Source organism: Denticeps clupeoides, chromosome 16, assembly GCF_900700375.1.
Source record: "Denticeps clupeoides chromosome 16, fDenClu1.1, whole genome shotgun sequence".
NCBI lineage: Eukaryota > Metazoa > Chordata > Actinopteri > Clupeiformes > Denticipitidae > Denticeps > Denticeps clupeoides.
In genome coordinates, this window is record NC_041722.1 from 14211466 (window position 1) to 14233220 (window position 21755).

At 42.0% G+C, this 21755-nt stretch overlaps 2 protein-coding genes and 1 long non-coding RNA gene across 5 annotated transcripts in view; 2 read left to right on the forward strand and 1 right to left on the reverse strand.

Moving 5' to 3' along the window:
- syt7b (synaptotagmin VIIb) overlaps window positions 1-2303 on the forward strand; it is an 80089-nt gene extending 77786 nt beyond the window's left edge. For all 3 annotated transcript variants that reach the window (XM_028955665.1, XM_028955664.1, XM_028955666.1), the window contains 2 exons: window positions 666-865; window positions 1265-2303. In XM_028955665.1, the coding sequence (XP_028811498.1) occupies window positions 666-865; window positions 1265-1369 (305 nt within the window). In that variant the 3' untranslated portion in view covers window positions 1370-2303. The remainder of the gene's footprint in view (window positions 1-665; window positions 866-1264) is intronic.
- A 13127-nt stretch (window positions 2304-15430) lies between these two features.
- LOC114765968 (uncharacterized) lies at window positions 15431-19157 on the forward strand. Its single transcript, XR_003742736.1, has 3 exons — window positions 15431-15683; window positions 17621-17849; window positions 17988-19157. It is a non-coding gene; the product is annotated as an uncharacterized LOC114765968 (long non-coding RNA).
- Window positions 18669-21563, reverse strand: sdhaf2 (succinate dehydrogenase complex assembly factor 2). Its single transcript, XM_028956538.1, has 4 exons — window positions 21419-21563; window positions 20866-21077; window positions 19634-19743; window positions 18669-19519 (listed from the first exon to the last, which is right to left on the reverse strand). The coding sequence occupies exons 1-4, from the start codon at window positions 21443-21445 to the stop codon at window positions 19389-19391; spliced, it is 480 nt and encodes a 159-aa protein (XP_028812371.1). The 5' UTR covers window positions 21446-21563; the 3' UTR covers window positions 18669-19388.
- Between the last annotated feature and the right edge of the window lie 192 nt (window positions 21564-21755).

A 21755-nucleotide genomic window follows, 5' to 3' on the forward strand; every position in this document is an offset into this window, starting at 1 on the left:
TGTGCATATATTCTTGTTTTCAGCTTTAATATTTTGACATAATCACCGAAATATTTAAGTTAGCATTCTATGCATGAAGCAATGAACTGGCTGCTGTGTAATACCACGTTGTGCATCAAGTGGTGATAGATAGTTAGTTAACATCCTCAAGGGATATGTTCTTTACCCAGAATGAATATTTATTACTTTACATTGTGTACTATATTGTATTGACCTGACAATTGGATTACCCACTTGGTGATGACTTCATTAATCTAAAAGTTGTGTATTTGGCGCCATCTACCAGTATTGTCTTTTAGACCTCAAATGTAAGTCTGCACCCCTTTTCAGATGTAATCTGAGAAAAAAAAACAATGTAACTGTGTACATTGTAAGGACTGAACACTTCCGCTTTATGGTGAAATACTGCCCCCATCTGATCAAATTGAATTTTCACCACTTGTCCTGACCTCACATATTGTACCTAAAACATCCATTTGTCCTCATCAGTGTGATGCAAATTAAACATGATTTAAACACTTTGCTCCATTTCAGCTTTGGAGATATGCTGTGGAAATTGTCCTTTAATTGCTCCATGCAGAAAATGCAAGAAACCGGTTTTGTTTAATAAAGATGTCACTGTTTGCATTATCTTAACATGCTCTGTTTCTCCTGTCTCTTCTCAGATCCTTACGTGAAAGTGTGGCTGATGCACAAAGATAAGCGAGTAGAGAAGAAAAAGACTGTGGTGATGAAGCGCTGTTTGAACCCTGTCTTTAACGAATCCTTCCCCTTTGACGTCCCTGCTCACGTTTTGAGAGAAACGACAATTATCATCACTGTCATGGATAAAGACAGACTCAGTCGCAATGATGTCATTGGCAAGGTACATCTGATGTATATATCTGGTTTGATTCATGAAGAGGAGATACTGTCTAAGACCTCACTCCAATGTCTACCTTGAGTGTTGAGTTAAGATCTGGATCTCCTCAACTCAGACAGACTATGCCATGCATGTTTTGTTGCTATGCAGTGACAAAGATACGTTGTGTGTAATGATGAGGGTTATTGTACATTTATGTGTTCATGTGTTCATTTTCTTTTCATTTGTCACATATGTTTAGTCTCTTGTTCACTCTCTTGGCCACATTCTGTGTTTCACACACAAACGATGGAACAGCTTGTGCAATTCAAGTTTTTCTGACATCTTTTAAAACCATGGGATCAGTTTTTGTATGAAAGTGAGAGTTTTACGATAATCTTTCTTTTTCTTATCTTGCTGCAGATTTATCTTTCTTGGAAGAGTGGCCCTGCGGAGGTAAAACATTGGAAGGACATGATAGGCCATCCTCGAACCGCAGTGGCCCAATGGCATGCCCTCAAGGCCTGAAGGACCATCTATCCTTAAAAGAAGTCACTTAAACTGCCCCATGTCCCCAATACCCTGTTGATATGCACAAGACTGCCAAACACGGGTACAAATAGCCATGAAATGCACCCTGCGGTTCCTCACTTGCTCTCCTTCTTTGGTTATTTTCCATAACTTTTTTTAGCTCCTTCCAGGTCTTCTGATGTTTTCTCAAAGCTTCTGCTGCAGAAACCAGCTCCCCTCTTCAGAAATCAGACCCATCTTGCATCTACACGTCTTTTTTTTTTCAGAGGAAAGGTGGTTAAAGGTTAAACACCACCTTCACCAACATTGCATGAAAACACGTGATTTGCCGGCCAGGTATATTGACCAAACTCCCATTCGCATGGCTCTGTGACCCTGGACACCTTTTTTTCTGAAGTTACTGATGGCAAAAATACCCCATCATCCTCGTTCATGTGGACATTTCCTGTTTCCAACCCCCTCTTTTAACTCCAGCTCCGCAAACATTCTACTAAAACATAGAAAGATCTGGAAGGACCGCAGCACGTGTGCAATACGTACAGAAAGGAGGGACCTATAGAGTTGCTTTTTCTCACCCTTGTATTTCCTGTATGTGTGTTTCTGCTGGCATAAGCGTACAGACCCCCTTCCAGAATCCTCATCATCAGTGTTTTCTGTGGGTTCTGTGCTGTTATTACAAAAAAAAGAGACTTTCTCTATTAAACCAGGTAGGTTAAAGAGTTCTCAGAAGTAATAAAAAGTCATTCCGTTTTTTTTAAAAAGTGTGAAAAATGGACAGAATTAACTTGACTGAAACACTAATTTGTAGTGGGCCGTTTATTCAGTTATTTGCTTTTCTTTCAAAGAAAGAAAATCGAAGAGACCAATTAAAATGTTCTTCCAGAAAAAAAAAAAAAAAAGCCAGCCTTTTCCTGTCACATGTGAGGATTAATGAGTGTGTGAGCCTGGGAGGCGTCCGAGTGTTGTTGAGGAGCGAATAGTTTGTGTACTTGTAATTAACAGAGACCAGGAGACCGATTATTAATACGTGGTACCAACAATATTACTAATGATGCTGATAAAAATGACAATACAATTGGAAATGCCAGAAGGTGTGCAACCCATAGTCAGGTGTGTATGTGTGTGTGTGTGTGTGTGTGTGTGTGTGTTATTAGTAGACAGACAGGGTAGAGGGTTACTGTCGGAAAATCAACAGTTTCCAACTGCACATTCCATGCAAGTGGCTTTCACTTGATTGCATCATGAACTTAACCGGTATGCAACGACACTGCCAACGCCGAGCTAAACTCTGCCAGAGCTCTGTCAAAGAGTCTCGTTCACAAGGAGCCAAAGTAACGTGAGACTAAAGTACAGGGTGCGAAGTCACGAGTAATGAACAGTGTCACGCTTCTGAATGTAGCGTCTGAACGTTTGTCTCCGTAGCGCGTGGCCGTTCTGTGTGTGTGTGTGTGTGCTGGTGTGTGTTTCGTTGGGTTCGGTGTACGTCCAGCATGTTTCCGATACGCGTTTTCTCCAGGAGCACCAGGCTGCGCGTGCAGATTGAGTTGAGGCCGCTGCAAGGTGGAGCCGCCCCGCCCACAGCCTCAGTCGTGCCAACACCTTACCTGCGGCCTCCATCTCGCTAAAAGCTCTACAACTGCAGGTCCACTAAATCCGGGCATGAATAACACATTCCAGACGCAGAAGCCTTTCCATTCCACGCGTGAGGCGCTTGGCCCTGGGTTCCCGGCAGGTTCTAGACTCTGCAAATGGCGAAAAGCGATGACAGTCCGACGGCCATTAGGGGAACCGGATGATAACGCAGCGATTGATTTCCCCCTTAAATCCCGCTGTAACTAATGGTCCACCTGTAGCTCGGTGTATAAAGTCTGTGTACATTTGGTCTGTGTGTGTTTGTGTGTGTGTGTGTGTGTGTGTGTGTGTGTGTATGCCTGCGGGTGCCTGTTGTTAATGTTTGTGTTTGGTTCCATGGGGAACAAGGTTAAAACATTTTTTTTTCTCCCCTTTTTAGATACTTTATCTTGTATAAAGTGATTTTTTGGGCGAAATGATATTTGTTGTATAACTTATTTTGTATTTGTTGCTGTAAAATGGTGTTCATCACAGGGATTTTGAAGAGTGTCTTTTAAAGGAGGCTGATAATCTATTGTAATTTTTTAAAAATTAATAATTTGGGAGGGAGGGAAGAGAAAGCGGAAAGCTTAAGGGCAAGGAGAGACTTTCCTGAAGGAAAAAAATAATAATTTTATCATTATGGACTAAAGTTATCGGCCTTTCCTGCAACAAATGAAGCAAAAAGAGTGTAGCACTGTGCGCTGACAACTTTGTTACTCTCCATTCCTCAGCCAATTCACCGGCCTACGGTTTGCCATTGATCCCCTGTGCAGGAGTATTGATCGCTTTCATCTCTTCTCTGAGCTGCCACCTTTGTCAACGGGAGTCGATTCCAGCCAACGATCTGTCACTGTTGTTATGTCATATTCAGTAACAAAAGAAGCACCTGTTGTTGCATCAGGGTCTGCAGCCCCGCCCCCCCAAGTGAAGTCCTTTGAATGAGAACGAGAGTGAGAACGAAAGCCCACTAAGATGCAGCCGTCAGATATGCACGTAATTTATTTGCATAATCAGGATGGTTTAACATCGTACCCGCACACCATCGCAGACGCTGGCACGACATCGTGGAAACCAGGACCCCCGCACCTCCTGATGTCACTCCTAAGGGCTATATATTTAATATTTAACACACGTACAGAAATAGCGTTTCGGTAAGAACATGGCTTAGTGTTGGGCGAAACCATTCAGTGGTAGACTGCAAATTAGGAACTTAAGTACACACAATAACAGGGATAAAAACATCTTAGGCGACACACGTCAGTAATGTGGCACCTAATTGGTAAAAGGTGTATTTTGCACCACAGGAGGTAGTGCAGCAGCTTTCATGAAAATTAACGGGGCTGAGACAGATGAATGAGGCGGGTCCCCTTCTAATTAGCTTTTTAGCCAACCCGCACTTTATGGTTTGATTTTTGTCACTTTGATTTTCTGATAATGGTGAGGACGCACTGTGAGCCCACAGTGGAACTTTGGATTCTGTCCAACCAAAAGAAAAAAAATTAAATAAATAAACCGCCAGCGGGTTGAATTGGACTATCTGAAAGCACACATCTTAAAGAAGGACGAACCGTGGTTGACTTAAATGCCAAACTGTTAGAACCTGGGAACCTGACCAATGGCATGGCCGGCTTTACCTAAAGGACATGGACTGAGACCGTTTCACCCCGTTCGTCAGCCCTTTCCTTAACGATGTCATTAGCGGAAATTGAAACCGCGTTTGGTGAAACGAATGAACGACGCCCTTGCGAACGAGCCTGCTCTTTGTTATGTCCTCGCCTACTTCTGAACCTACTAATTAAGCTTGCCGGTGCAGCTAAAGTGCGGTCTCGTCTACTCGTCTGTTGTGTTTAATTGTCAGGCTTCCATTTGTGATCACAGTGAGGACTTCTTTTTGTTTGGCCATGACGTGAGAAACGGCGGGAGTGTGAGAGTACAAACGATAAATGATACTATATTTTAATTGATGTGGGAAGCGTTGTGTCGCAGCCGCACCCACGATTACAATTTAACTGGGGTTTCTCTCCTTAGCCTGGCTCTCTCCTTCTCTACCCTCTCTCTCTCTTGCACTCTTACTTTCATCATCACACATTTGTGATGTGCACAACGATCTTGTGTTATCGGTTAGTTTTGCCAACTTTGTACAGTGTACATAGATATAAATGTATATAAAAAAAGATGAAACAGACAAAACTGTGTGCTCTACCCATTTTTTTAAGTGGCCTTCTGCATGGTTGAACGTACCATACACCAGCAGATAAGAGACGTCCTTTTGTAAATACGTGTGTGTTTGTGCGCGTGTATGACTGCGTGCGGTTCTAGATGCAAACACAGCTTTTATCTGTTTTGCCAGCTCTGTTTATTCTGCTCAGATCGCATCAACTCATCACGCGGCCAGAGGAACGCTTCTCTCCTCGCACTCGGGGTTCACTCAGGTCCACAACTAACACCTCGTATGAAATATGACACAATATCAGTCACATTTTTTCTTTTTTTCAGGAAAATTGATCTTGCAATTCATTCGTGTGCTTACCACATGCAACATGTGAATTTTTTAAAGGATGCACGGTGCATTTCTTGTTACATTTTAATTTACTCAAAAGACAAGCCTGAGATTTGAATAAGAATGTGTGCACTTGAAGTGTTATTATACCAAAATGAAACCAAATGTGCATATTTATTAGGCAAACACAAAAAAAAGTTTTTTTTAGTCCCATCTGAAACATCTGGCCCGGCAGACAAGGACAGGCAGTGCTCTTCATATCAATTTTGTTTTTGTGTAATACTTCTGCTATAACTGCAATAACAGAAAAGAAATCATTATCCAACAGTGTACTAATGAGAATTGTTCAATCTTTTTGTACTCACCAGGGTGCCTCAGCTTTCTTTGGCTTATTTACATGACGGTTCATTAAAAAAAAAAAAAATTTGTGGAAACATTCAGGGTATGTGAATGCACGTGGTAGACTGCACCGATGCAGTGCAGAACGCGATTGATCGTATCATAACGACGCTGGTTTTCTGGTTAAGAAGTAGTGGCGGTTTTTGAAAACGTAAATATGGTATATCTGATGGGATGTATCGCAGTGATGTATCGAATCTTCATATTTCGCTGTTTTTGTTGGCATGTTCTTATTCTTATTCACCCAGAAACAAAGGGCCATATTCCTCATTTCTGGTTTTATTTTTATTTATTTATATCCTGACTATTATTATAACCTTTGACCTACCCTTAGCATGTTGCGCCACTTTAAAAATAGTGCCCTCAAGTTTCCCTTTGCACACATTTGCTAAAAAAATCAAACATCAATCAATGCAGAAATCTTTATGCATAATTAATCAATAAACTGATTAAATAACTGATCAATATAACTGATCAAATATGAATCAACTGTTATATAACTGCTGTGTCCACAGTGGTGAAAGAATAGAGAATCTGACTTGGGTAAACGAAAAGCACAAAATTGAACAAGACTGGTTACAGACTGCAAAATTAGAAACAGAGATAGCACTTGCTGAAAGATGAAGGCTGCTTTGCAAATGAGAGTTGCTTCCATTTAACGTGAACTCGCCATCTTTCTAGAAACGTTAATAAATATACAGTTCATGCCAAACGTTGGGACACACCTTCTCATCCAATGTGTTTTCTTTATTTTCATGACCATTTACATTGGTAGATTCTCACCGAAGGAATCAAAACTATGAATGAACACATGTGGAGTTATGTACTTAACAAAAAAGGTGAAATATCTGAAAACATGTTTTATATTCTAGTTTCTTTGCTCTGATTACTGCTTTGCACACTCTTGGCATTCTCTCGATGAGCTTCAAGATGTCGTCACCTGAAATGGTTTTCCAACAGTCTTGAAGGAGTTCCCAGAGGTGTTTAGCACTTGTTGGCCCCTTTGCCTTCACTCTGCGGTCCAGCTCACCCCAAACCATCTCGATCTGGTTCAGGTCCGGTGACTGTGGAGGCCAGGTCTCCACTTTTTGTTAAGTACATAACTCCACATGTGTTCATTCATAGTTTTGATGGCATCATTGACAATCTACCAATGTAAATGGTCATGAAAATAAAGAAAACACATTGAATGAGAAGGTGTGTCCAAACTTTTGGCCTGTACTGTATATTCCTGAATTTCAAAGCAAGGAGATCTGTTTTCTGGAAAAGCAATCACCTCAAATTACTAGTAGCACAAGATGAATGCAAGGGACCTCCTAAAATGATATACTTTGTACGTCCCTGTAGATTAAACATAGGATAAGATATTTGATTAGATTTTTGCTCATTAAACATTTAGCCATCTGGTGGACATCTTGCTTAGTGCTGAAGAAAGAAGGCACCCTCATTACGGTTAACCTCTTCAGTGGTTTAAATAAACTGATTGCATCATAAGGACTGATTGTTTTTTATTATATTTTATTCGAATGTAATATGGTGAGTAACAGGATAAAAACAGCATGACATGATTGAGGAGTTATTAAATTAGCTTCAAACCATGATGATGTTTGCTAAATAGACCCGAATGTCAGAAATGTAAAGATCCATAAATCCATAGTCACAATGTTTGCACCATTTTATCATTGGTAATTATAAAGATGCAATACTAATTTTGAAGCTGGGAAGGTTCGAGTGAAACGTATTATATTATAGTGATATTATAGTTATATATGCAATGTATGTGAACTGCACAAAATTGGGACACTTGACTTTGGTTAAATGTGTAATCATCTCATTTTAATGCCTGTTTTCATGAAAATACCTTTTAAAATCAGAACGGACTAGTATGAAATTGCCATTTCACACACTTCAGACTAAAGAACCTTCACACCTCTTCTGACTGTCACAGCCAATCAGCCAAGCTCCTCGGCCCAAGGATGACTCCAGCACTGACTTTTCAGTTTGTGCGAGTTCTGTTCCAGTCTATATCGGATGAAAACCACACGTCAGGGCCGGCAATTAAATCTTGACTGTTTGGACGCTTCACTCACGATGCATGATAAAATGCGAAATTACGTCGAGCGTGCCTTCACAGCCAGGTAAGATGAGTTTTTAAATTTCGTGTCCCATCGTGCATTGCGAGTTTAACGGCCAATCAGTTTCAGCTAGACCGAGCTTCGACCAAGCTGCAGGTTAAAGCTGGGCGGCCGGAGCGCGGTTCCGGAGCGCCAGAAAGAGACGCGGAAAAGGCCCCGACCGAGAGTCGGTTTCAGACGCGCCGGCAGTGAGACCGTTTTGGCCAATCACATTGTTTCTGGGTGCTTGTCCTTCAGTGTGATTGCTTGAAAACAAACAGCCAATCGCATTGCTCCTACGCTCACGCGCTTCAATGTCATTGGCTTAATAAAAAGTGACGTCACCAGCGATACGTATATAACGGCTAAGCGTACATGAAAGAAGACATTTCAGAATTGTGAGAGTGAGTACGGAGTATTAAAATGAAGTTGTTGGAGTTAAAAAATTGGCTCAGTGGCACCTTCCGCAGGAAGACAGTTTTTCCTGAACCAAACACGACTGACCTGAGATCAGACCAGATATGTCAGGTTGAGGCAGAGTATGAAATAATCCAGACAGCTGAGGTGTCAAGCGATTGTGAATGCCTGCAATGTGAGAAGCTTAACCAAGAGCTGATCAGAGAGAGAGAGAACAGAGAAGTACTGGTAAATCTGTTCTCTAATGCAAGACAGAGCTATGATGAGGTGGAGATCGTGAGACAGCTTCATATGCAGCTGGACAAACGCAAGCAGGCTCTGTTTGCAGAGAAGATGCTGAAGGAGAAGAAGGAACAGGAACTGCTGAGAGCTGCAGTGACATATGAGCAGAGGAGGAGAATGGAAGTTGAAAAAGAGCTCGAACTAGAACGAGAACGCAGGAAAGAGGCAGAGAGGCTTCTCCAGGAGACAAAGATCAAGTTCACTGATGAGCAATTCAGAGAAGAACGTCTCCACAAAGAGGCACTCCAGCAAATAAAGGAACAACATGAAATGATGGTGATGAAACAGACGAAGAGAACAGAAGATGAGATTGATAAAGATCCAGCAGTGGCTCCACATGAGATTGTTGTTTCCATGCTGTTAGAGAAAGAGCAATTAAATCAAACTGTCTAGAAAAAAAAATAAAAAATTGTGTAAATAAAGAATCTATAAACGAAAAATGAACAAAGTCTTGAGTATTACACATCTGTAACGCCTGGTCTGAGAGAAGACAAACATTAAAAATCATTTAATAGTACAGTAGCAATGATCATATAATAAAACATATAAACAACAGTAATAAACAAAACTGCACTTCTATACAATTGACCCATTTGTGAAGCAGGCGTGTCAGTCAGTGCCTCCTCCATGGGTCGAGTGCAGTGTTCACATTAATGATGATCAAAACAAATCTTTTTAGTGATTCAAATCTTGTTGTTTAGTGCTCTGAAATTATTCAAATGTTGGACTTGCACTCTGGTGTCTCTCAGTCATACATCTGTCCAAACAGAAAACGCTCACTGGATTGGATTCATTGCTGCTACCTGACTTAAATATGAAGAGGATGTCCCACCTATCCCACACGCCTACTTAGATTCTTAGATGCTTTTTTCAGGTAGCTGATAGTTATTATTTGGGCTTTCTCCACTCATTCCCCTATCCTCCACACCTCCTTTTCATTCCTCCATCTTCCCATTCACCCCCATGAATTTTACAGAGTAACAGTGGTCACACATTTCGCTTTCCAATTTCCACATATTTCACCCATTCAGCCAATGTAACCTTTTCAACCACATTAAAACTAATAATATTTTTATTGTTATTACTAAATAGTGAATTCCTGACAGAACAATGATCCGGATGGATGGAGGGGCTACAGATGTTAGTATTCTTCACACCAGGGACGGTTCTAGACAGGCATATATGATGGGGCAGACAGAAATCTGAAGTGGGCTGGAAATGGGTGGGGGTTCCCTGGATAACTGTTTATGGCATGTAATTTTATTGCACTTTGTTGAGCTTCTAAAATATGTCCAACTTGGGTGTCCCACCTGAACGCTGAGCTTCTGTTGATTTTGCTCTCAGGGTCACTCTGGCCCACAAACCCCCTGACCATGACAAGGTGGCAATTTCTCAGGGCGAGGAATGAAAAATATATCTGTCACGTCCGTGCTGACTCCACTCCCCAGAACACGCTTTCCCTCACCTAAATATTAGGGTCTGTGTCTGTATGTTGTGTTGCTTGTAGCCTCGGGCACCCTGGTAGGTGCACTGAAAAAACACTGGCTAAACTTAAAAAAAGGAACACTGGCTAAACTTAAAAAATGTTTTTTTATTTCACTTTTTTTCAGTGCACTTCCGAGTTCCCATTGGTATGGATAAGGTGTAGCGAGTGTCAGGTGCGACTTTTGCCCAATCCGCTCCCCTACAAAAGTCCTCTGTGATCAAATATATTTGAACCCAACAAAAACACATCTCACTACTGGCAATAATAAAAATAATAAAAACTCAAAAGGATAGGCCAGATTATATATATAAAAAAAATATCAATAAGCATCACTAAAATCACTGTGATTTCATCAGTGTATGAAAGGAAAAACCTGTTGATTGCGGCGTTGAGAATAGAGGAGGGGGAGTAGGAAATCTCTGCATATACTGATGTGCATTCATGTATTGATATAATAAACCTAATCATGGTCAGGGGGTTCGCGTGCCGCAGTGACCCTAAGAGCAAAATCAACAGAAGTTCAGCCTTTGCATGGGACACCTACGTTGGACAGGTCTTAGAGTAGGAGCTTGACAAAGTGACAGAATTACATGACAAAAACATTATCTAGAACCCCCACCCATTTCCTTCCCACAGAACCGGCCCTGGTGTGTAGAATACATTTACATTTAAGGCATTTGGCAGACGCCAAATTCTGGTTCATTAGGACCCCCAACTATGAATACAATCTTCTTATTCACTCTGTTGTAGTTTCTATACATAAGACAGACAATAAGAAAGTTACACGTTAATCTAAATATTCTCTAAAGAGGAAGGTCATGAGCTGCCGTTTGAAAGTGCGCAGCTGTTCTGACCTCAAGTGGAAGTTCATTCCACCACCGAGGGGCCAAGACAGAGAAGAGTCTAGATGAGTGTCTTCCTTGCACCTTCAGAGATGGAGGGACCAGGCGAGCAGTACTGGAGGCTCCGAGTATACGAGTATACGAGTATGACTCACATCAGCATTCTTTCCCGCTCATGTAGATTCCTTTTCTACAATAGCAGACAAATGCGTCCTTATCTGTCAACACTGGCCACCCAGATACTGGTTCAGTTTTTAGTCCATCTCATGACTGGACTACTGCAACTCCCTTCTAGCTGGTCTACCTCTATGTACCATCTGACCTCTACAACTCATACAAAATGCAGCAGCACGACTGATCTTCAACATGGCAGTTTCACCAGTAGGTACAAATGACTTCAGCATTATATACTACATCATCATTATGGAATAGGCTAACATTATATGTGCATACAAAACTATGAATGAACACATGTGGAGTTATGTGCTTAACAAAAAAAGGTGAAATAACTGAAAACATGTTTTATATTCTAGTTTCTTCAAAATAGCCGCCCTTTGCCCTGATTACTGCTTTGCAGACTCTTGCCATTCTCTCAATGATCTTCAAAAGGTCGTCACCTGAAATGGTTTCAACAGTCTTGAAGGAGTTCCCAGAGGTGTTTAGCACTTGTTGGCCCCTTTGCCTTCACTCTGCAGTCCAGCTCACCCCAAACCATCTCGATTGGGTTCTGGTCCGGTGACTGTGGAGGCCAGGTCTCCACTTTTTGTCAAGTACATAACTCCACATTCATAGTTGTGATGCCTTCAGTGAGAATCTAAATGGTCATGAAAATAAAGAAAAGAGAAAATGAGAAGGTGTGTCCAATCTTTTGGCCTGTACTGTATATGTAAATTGTCCTTCAGCATCATCCTCACACACCTAAAGATTTTAAAGCTAGTGTAGCTGTGGACCCACTTGAAGTGACAGAGTCCTCTGACAACATAGGGGCTTGCTGTTCTGTAGATATATCCTATGGTGAAAGTGAGTCAGTGACAGAAAATGATTATAATGTGGTTCAAAGTCAGCCAGAACTAATCAAAAGGAAAATAGCAGTAATATTGTAGAAATTGGAACGTATATTTCATGTTCCAACAAAAGGAGTAGATGAGTTATTAGAGGAGTTACATTTCCTATTAAGTTCAGCTAGAGTGCCTTTCGCGTACAATTACAGCAATTTTCAAAAGCCATAACCTACATATTGGTCAGACTGTTGTTGAAGAACTTGCCAATTCTGTGTGTGTTTCTAACCCTGTGGCTAAAAGTTTGGGAAAGTGTGAACCTCTTGCCATTCCCTATAAAAGGAAACCACAGTATACTACATACACAATTTTAGGGCTGTAAAGCCTGTTTTTTATCTACAGACCAAAGGATGTCATTTCAGTACATCCCTTTATTACAGTTATTGCAGGAAATACTCATCTTCTGATAAATCTTCACAGTAAATTACTGGATAGAGTGATCGAAGAACAAATGGCTGAAGAAAATGGAGATAATCTGAATAGTAAAAAGTGGATTGCAGATCTTTTCGGGATGGTGAGCGTTATAAATTACTTTCTAGCTGTTGAGAAGTTGATCATTTCCATAAACCTTTATATTGCTGATTTTGAGGTTTGTAATCCTCTTTGGACCTCATGCAAAAAGCATAAGCTTTCTGGTGTATATTGGGTCTCGGGCAATTTGCCTCTTGGCTCTCATTCAGCCCTCTCATCAGTTTATTTGGCAGTTCTATGTAAAAGTGAAGAATGACATTTGAGTTTCACGGATCCACTTTTGAAAGACCTGGCAATTTTGGAGCAACGTGATGTGTTGATCAGTCAGTTCAACAAGTGTATTAAAGGAACTGTGAGTTGTGTTTTGAGCAAAAAGTTTTTCTGCTGAGATTTATAAACTTTTTTTGCTACACCAATTACATAAATTATGGATATATGGATGATTGATTCCCTTTTTCCCCCACAGGATATCACAATATGTACAAGGCGAGCATGCATCCTCAAGTCCTTGTACGTCTACCTAAACAAAGACCATAAGAAACTTAAGAAACTTTAATAAGTTGTGACACAAGGTAGTGGACGTACAGCACATATTTCATTCACACATTTACTTATGTGTAATGTAATTAACTGCAGGAGTTATGGGTAATAAACAGCTAAATGTGACCCTGTATGACTAGACTATAATGTAATATGTCCTATTTGTGTCACGCTGAGATGCTCCTGGAGCACCATGTGTCAGCATTTACCATTTGTGTTGATCAGGGCTCTTTAAGGGCAGGGACGTCCCCACACTCCCCTGTCAAACTTTACCTTTGTGTTGTGCAAAAAACATGCAGCATGTGTTCTTCAAGCCATTGAGCCGTATTTAATTTCTCCTTATTAAAACCACTCATGGTTCAACATGAAAATATAGACATAGAATTTAGAATTTGACAAGCAAATTCATTTCTAAAACAATATTATTTAAACATGTTCTGTACAGAGCGTTGCTGGGGATAATTAATTCATATGGATAAAATGCTCCTCTAGGAAATTATAGGTGGGCTTTGAATGTTGTGTTAATTTTTTTTCTCCTCATAAAATTGGAAGTGTTTTTATGATATTATGATTAGCAGTCATCATATTTATCTTTTTTGCACCCATATCTAGGCTCAAACTAATCTGTTTATCCAATTTCCCGTCATAGAACACTGAGGCCAGCACTGAATCCATGCAGCAAACTATGATGGGAGTGTATGTCATACAGCAGCAGGCTGCCGAGCCTGGAGTTGTCCCAGAGAACATTGATGTCCTGTTATTTGGATTCTAAGCTACCCACCAGAGCTCAAATATACTTTTGAAGTCCTGCAAAAGATCATGAATCCAATGAATTATTTCATAAGTGTGTAGCCCCTCCAGCCAGCCTGATCACTGTTGTGTCAAGAATTCACTATTTAGTAATAATAATAAAATAATAATATTAACTAGAAGCCAAAATTCCAGGGGAAATTTTGATGGGTCTGTCAGGGCATTGGTCGCAGCTGCGGGCATGGGATTTGTAAAATGGGAATTCTTTAATGTGGTACTGCAGTATCACTTCAAAGAATTCCCATTCGGCCTGACCACTCCGTTGGTTCTTTACGTTTGACGGTCTTCGCGTGGCGGTCTTTAACGTAAGACATGTTCTTTTTTGCCATTCATAGCACAATAATAAATGGTCTGTCTTCCTGACAGACCCAATTACTACCAGCTTCCTGAATAAAGCATCTAAGAGTCTGTCTGAATGGGTGCAACACATTGAGCAGGCACTGGCTGACAATTGTATAGAAGTGCAGTTTTGTTTATTACTGTTGTTTATACGTTTTATTATATGATCATTGCTACTGTACTATTAAATGATTTTTAATGTTTGTCTTCTGTCAGACCAGGCGTTACAGATGTGTAATACTCAAGACTTTGTTCATTTTTCGTTTAAAGATTCTTTATTTACACCATTTTTGTCATTTTTTTCTAGACAGTTTGATTTAATCGCTCTTTCTCTAACAGCATGGAAACCACAATCTCATGTGGAGCCACTGCTGGATCTTTATCAATCTCATATTCTGTACTTTTCGTCTGTTTCATCACCATCATTTCATGTTGTTCCTTTATTTGCTGGAGTGCCTCTTTGTGGAGACGTTCTTCTCTGAATTGCTCATCATGGAACTTGATCTTTGTATCCTGGAGAAGCCTCTCTGCCTCTTTCCTGCGTTCTCGTTCTAGTTCGAGCTCTTTTTCAACTTCCATTCTCCTCCTCTGCTCATATGTCACTGCAGCTCTCAGCAGTTCCTGTTCCTTCTTCTCCTTCAGTATCTTCTCTGTAAACAGAGCCTGCTTGCGTTTGTCCAGCTGCGTATGAAGCTGTCTAACAATCTCCACCTTCTCATAGCTCTGTCTTGCATTAGAGAACAGATTTACCAGTACTTCTCTGTTCTCTCTCTCTGTGATCAGCTCTTGGTTAAGCTTCTCACATTGCAGGCATTCACTATGGCTTGACACCTCAGCTGTCTGGATTATTTCATACTCTGCCTCAACCTGACATATCTGGGCTGATCTCAGGTCAGTCGTGTTTGGTTCAGGAGAAACTATGTTCCTGCGGAAGGTGCGCTTGAGCCAATTTTTTAACTTCAACAATATCATTTTACTACTCCGTACTCACTCTCACAATTCTGAAATGTCTTCTTTCATGTACGCTTAGCCGTTATATAACGTATCGCTGGTGACGTCACTTTTTATTAAGCCAATGACATTGAAGCGCGTGAGCGTAGGAGCAATGCGATTGGCTGTTTGTTTTCAAGCAATCACACTGAAGGACAAGCACCCAGAAACAATGTGATTGGCCAAAACGGTCTCACTGCCGGCGCGTCTGAAACCGACTCTCGGTCGGGGCCTTTTCCGCGTCTCTCCGCGTCTCTTTCTGGCGCTCCGGCCGCCCAGCTTTAACCTGCAGCTTGGTCGAAGCTCGGTCTAGCTGAAACTGATTGGCCGTGAAATTTCGCGTTTTATCATGCATCGACCATGTTGCGGCGAAAGTCATTTGCGCGGCGCCGGCGATTCTCTCTGTGTTTCGACCCTCTGCGCGGACGGATGTCGGGATCGCTGCCGATGTGAGTCGCTACCACTGTCATGAACTGTGCGTTAGAAAGTCGCGTCAGCAAGAGACCCGGAGGGCACGACCAAGCGCCGGGAGTGAGACCCGACGGCTGGTTTCAACGTGGTTGGCAGCCAGTCATGCTGAAGCGTGTATAGTAATACAAAGAATAAATGTACACATTATGGCTGGTTCACTATATAGAGGAGAAACATCGTCACAACACCCCAACTATACAAAAGCCACTAAAAGAAGCAAATATATTGGAAGTTTTGAGGTGGCGCCGACTTGCATTGCAGTAAATTCCACTGCTAGTGTAGATATACTCACAAGAAGCTGAATAGCTTTGTCTGGGACATTTGAATAAACCAAAAAAATGACAACAAATGAGCTTGAGGTGGACTCAGGAAAGTTACGTGTCAAGTGAAATCCTTAACCGCTAGGCCAACACTGCCCTCATTGTAATTATTACTACTACTTCATAGGCTTTGCTAAGCAGGTAAATTCATGTTTGCTTGTTCTTTTCATATTAAGACACATTATAATACCTGCTAGTTTTAAGTGCAATGTTCATCCTCTTCTTGCGTTTGTGGCGTCACCTTGATGGACGGCGCCCTTAGCATTTGCGCATACTGCTTCTGCCACGGGAACAACGTACGTTGTACCAAGCACTATGAAATTCTTACTCGAGCACCACATCTACATATAAGACTTGTAACAGGACACACTCCCCATGCCACTGGCTGGCCTTGCCACTTGTGCCTGACCCACAATAACTGACAATATGGGGCAGTGGTGGCCTAGCGGTTAAGGAAGCGGCCCCGTAAACAGAAGGTTGCCGGTTCGAATCCCGAGCCGCCAAGGTGCCACTGAGCAAAGCACCGTCCCCATACACTGCTCCCCGGGCGCCTGTCATGGCTGCCCACTGCTCACCAAGGGTGATGGGTTAAATGCAGGGGACAAATTTCACTGTGCTGCTGTGTATCACAAGTGACAATCACTTCACTTTCACTTTCAATAAAGTCAGGTGGAGGACAGAGGTTGGGGGGCGAGGAGAAAGCAGAGCACTCTGCACACAGCATCCCGCCAGGGCAGAGGACAGGGTGACAAATCCTGGCTCACGAAAAATCCACTCTCCAAATAAGCTGTGGCGACGCCGTGGATATCTGTGTAAATACGCAGCTCATGTGGGGGTGTTTGGGGAAAGTCCACCGGGACAAGGAACAGATATCAGTGTCTAGTGGCCGGCTGCCTTAATGAAGGATCAGACCTCCTGGTAAAATGATCAATACACACCGAGAATACAGAAATACATATTCACAGACCAAGCTCCATAAATATTTAATGAAGGTCAACCAATAAACAGCAAGAGAACTAAGCCACAGAAAGTGCATTGACAGAAGAGGGTCATCAATGTGACCTAATTTTTATGTATTTAAAAAAAAAAACAACTACACACATACATACATACATAACTCCATGAGTTCATTCATAGTTTTGATGTCTTTAGTAAGAATCTACCAATGTAAATGGTCATGAAAATAAAGAAAACACATGGCCTGTACTGTATATATATATATATATACACTCACACACATGTACAGTAGAAAGATAGAAAAATAAATACATAGATAGGAATACTGATAATTAATGATGAATGATCAGGGCATGAATTATGCATCCAACATGCGTCAAACAAGCATATTAAACCACTCCATCTAACAAATCACTTGTCCTTAAAAAAACTACTTTATTCTGTTGTGTGGAACTGAACCTCGCGCAGTTTCGAAATCGTTAATAAACTCTTGGATTTCCCTATCTGGAAGATACCCAGCAATTTTATGGGTTTTAGAGAAGCCGCCTAATAATACCGAAGCCTGGAAGACGGTGCTGTTAGAGTTATCTCCTGTAGACATCCTGCTATACTAACAAAATCTTGATAATGCTTTTCAGGTTTTTCGCCGGTGGGAAGCAGATGGCGGCAGGGTCAGAGGCGTCACTCCGTCGGACACTCCCTGTTCTATTTTAAGCCAGACCCCACACTCACTCTGTGTGTAGGGGCCTGTGTGCTCATCTGTGTGCGCATGTGCATTCCGGGGTGCGCCGTGCATTAGAATGAGCATATGGTGTTTGTGCGCGCGGGAGATGTGCCCGGACAACATGTACGCGGGTGACATAAAAGGTGCGAATGTCCTTGAGTTCCCTTTTCCTGTTGAACTGGCAGGGATTGAAAGGTCACCTTTTCAACTTGCCAGCCCACTATGTCAGGAATACTGGCTTTTTAAAAAAAACATTTATTTCTTTGCTCTTGTGTTGGCAGGGCCCCAGAGAGCCACCGACTGATCTTAGCGCCATTAATTCTTCGCACTCGTCGCCGGGCCTGACCGGAGAACAGCCAACACTCAGCCAACATGATCTCAACAGAGGCCTGAGAGCTCCACCGCTGTCAGCATCACTCAGCAAGCACAGGAGGAGAAGCCTAATGTCTCACGTCACTGTATGTGCCTGTCTGTCTGTCTGCATGCGGACGTTGAAAGTGAAGTGATTCTGCTTTTAACCATCACCCTTGATGAGCAGTGGGCAGCCATGACAGGCGCCCGGGGAGCAGCGTGTGGGGACGGGATTCGAACCGGGGGGGGGCTTCCTTAACCGCTAGGCCACCACTGTTACTCATCGGACTGGGCAAAGCTGATCTGTGCCGATTTGACCGGGGCGCAGCGACACGTTTGCTCGTTGGCACTGCCTCAACAGGGACTCTCACAGCCAGCGATCAATCACCATCACCGGGCCGATATTTAACACAATCAGCCATTTGGTATTTGTGTGAGTTGCCTGTTATTTGTTGTCACGTCGGACCTTCAACCTCTGCTGTGAGGTCATTCTGATACTCTGTCTTTGCCGTTCTCTAGTTAAAGCCAGTACATTTCATGACATTTTGTAATCAGGCCCTTCAAACATTTGGCTATACTGCCACCAGGAGCACATTCTGTGGAGCTGCACCCAGCAGTAAACAGTCCGTTTATTGAATGCCACTTTACAGGTACAGTAATTTATTGCATGTAACACAAAGCGATCGGAATCACAATCTAATCAAATGTGATGTAGTTATCAAATTCCTAACACTACATACCTGCTGCAAAAACCTCACAGCGCCTCCACCATGTCTTACAGCACATGGGGCAGTGGTGGCCTAGCGGTTAAGGAAGTGGCCTCGTAATCAGAAGGTTGCCTGTCATAGCTGCTGACTGCTCACTCAGGGTGATGGGTTAAATGCAGAGGACAAATTTCACTGTGTGCGCCGAGTGCTGTGCTGCTGTGTATCACAAGTGACAATCACTTCACTTTAAATTCACTTAAATTACAGCTGGCTGTCGACAAACGTAGCTGCAACTCTCTCCTGCATAATCACGTACCACGAAAGCGATCGCTGCATAAGATCTGTAGCTACTGATAATTATACATGAAATAAAAACTTAAATATTCCTCTTCATTGTTGGTAATATGTATGTGATTTTAATGTGTTTATTTTTTATTGTACTTTTTAATTCTGTCAAGTGACAATATATATATTATTCCGAAAATTCTAAACCAAACCAAACACTTACTCAAACACTGATGGAAGTGATAAACAGAACCATAAAACATTATTTAGTATTTGCACTTTGCTTCAATGTGGCTGCACAAGTGGGTCATGATCAGTCTCTGCACTGGGCTCCTCTTCTCAGCTCTTCTCCTGATCTAGGTACTCCAAGCTTGGCGCATCTAGCCGCTGTTCTTGGTTCCTGTTCTTGGTGAATTCTTTCAAAAGATCCATCACCTCACTCTGGTACACTTCAGGTGTCGGCTGAGTCTCTGAAAGAATGAAAAAAAAAAAAGGACACACTATTTCATACTCTTTTAATGACAACTGCTGGCTCATGTATAAAAGTGCATGTACATTGGCATTATGAAATTCCACGGTCTTACCTGTTGCCCAGTAGTAAATGTCCCAGTCATTGCTAGGCTCATTGATCAACTGGTCATATTGGCGTAGCTGGGCTTCATTCATGGTGTTCAGGTACTGTTTGGCGAACAGGCTGTAGTAAAGAGACAAATTAGGCAGGGCAGGAGAAAGAAAAAACTCAAAATATTACCTTGTTACACATCCAAACAAATTCAATTGAACAAACAAAAACAATTGAATTTTTTAGATATAAAGTGAGTACGAAAAGTATTCTTATATTGCAGCCATTTGCTAAATTCAAGTTAATTTTTTCCTCATTAATGTACACACAGCACCTCATATTGAAAGAAAAACACAGTATTGTTGACATTTTGCAGATTTATTAACAAAGAAAAACTGTATTTAGACCCTTTAGTATTCAGTATTCAGGCCCTTTGCTCAGTATTTAGTAGAATCATCCTTTTGATCAATTGCAACCAGTCGGTCTGTCCCTGCAGCTGCAAAACACCACACAGCATGATGCTGCAATCACCATGCTTTACTGTTGGAACTGTATTAGACATGTGATAAGCAGTGCCTGGTTTTCTCCACACATACCACTTAGAATTAACCCCAAAATGTTCTATCTTGGAGTCCTTCAGGTGTTTTATCAGGCTTTCATGTGTCTTGCACTGAGGAGCGGCTTCCGTCGGGCCACTCTGCCATAAGGCCCTGACTGGTGGAGGGCTGCAGTGATGGTTGACTTGCTACAACTTTCGCCCATCTCCAAACTGCATCTCTGGAGCTCAGCGACAGTGATCTTTAGGTTCTTCTTTACCTCTGTCACCAAGGCTCTTCTCCAGTTTGGCTGGACGGCCAACTCTAGGAAGGGTTCTGGTTGTCCCAAACACCTTCCATTTAAGGATTATGGAGACCACACAGTGCTCTTAGGAACCTTGCAGCAGTATTTTTTTGTAACAGGAATACTTTGTTAATAAATCTGCAGAAATGTCACCAATTCTGTCAACAAGGGGTGTGCACATGGATGAGGAAAAAAAAACAACTCACTCAAGTAAGAAAAAACAAGATTTTAGCAAAAGGCTGCAATATATGAAGGGGGTTTGAATACTTTCCGTAGCCACAATGAATGGAGTCTAGTTTATTTGGATTTCAGACGTTTAAGTGTTTTGTTAATAAATAAATGACTTCGTAATGATTAAGTGCTATCTGATGTCTCCCCAGTCGCAGTCTGCTTGGTAAAGTGCCCTTTCCTCACCTTAGCAGGATGCAGTTCTCCAGCATGCCTCTTTTGCGACTCTCATACAGGAGTCGCCGCCTTTTGATGTCAATGGGCTCCCCCTTTTTCTCCTCCCAGGGGGGCAACGGTATCTCAATTAGATGTGGGCTGGGCGCATCTCCACGGTAGCCTCTTTTTACCGTCACACCTACTGCTGGTCGCAATGAGGCCTGGCAGACGCCACCAAGAACCTGGAAAAACACGCGTTAATGTGTTGGTATAAAGGGGCCAAAAAAAACACAACTTCCCAAGGTTGAATAAAAAAAAGGAGACTAGTGACGTCACACACAGGGTCAGTTTCATAACTAGTTTACGTAAAGCGTAATATGTATTATTAGCACTGTATAAGAAGGGTCAGCAAAGGTTCCAGTACATCAATTTTAATTTTATGCAGATACAAACATGACGTGAATAGTTAGCAATAAAGGACACGCTTACAAGGCCAGGCTAACTATGCTAAGTACACATGCAGGGTACGCGTCAGAATGAATTAACGTACTCTAATAAAAAAAACAAACAAAGCACATCTTACCCTCTTTACGAGTACGGACGAGATCATTTTACTCCCCTTCTCGAGTCCCAGCTGCCCTCGAGGTTCTGCACCCTCGCGTCTCACCCGACAGCAACATACGTCTGACGTCAGCCGTTCCACGTGACGTCACGAACCACGCGACACAACATGACGGAAAGTCGCTTTAGCAGAGGCCTTTCCCCTCGGAATCTACAAAGAGCCCGTTTTAAATGTTCCCAGCGAAGTGACACACATTCACACATGTATTTCTTCACAAAAAAATCACGCTCAATATCACAACAGACATATAACAGCGTGTAGTTAAGTACGTGGAATGAATATACACATGACAAATACA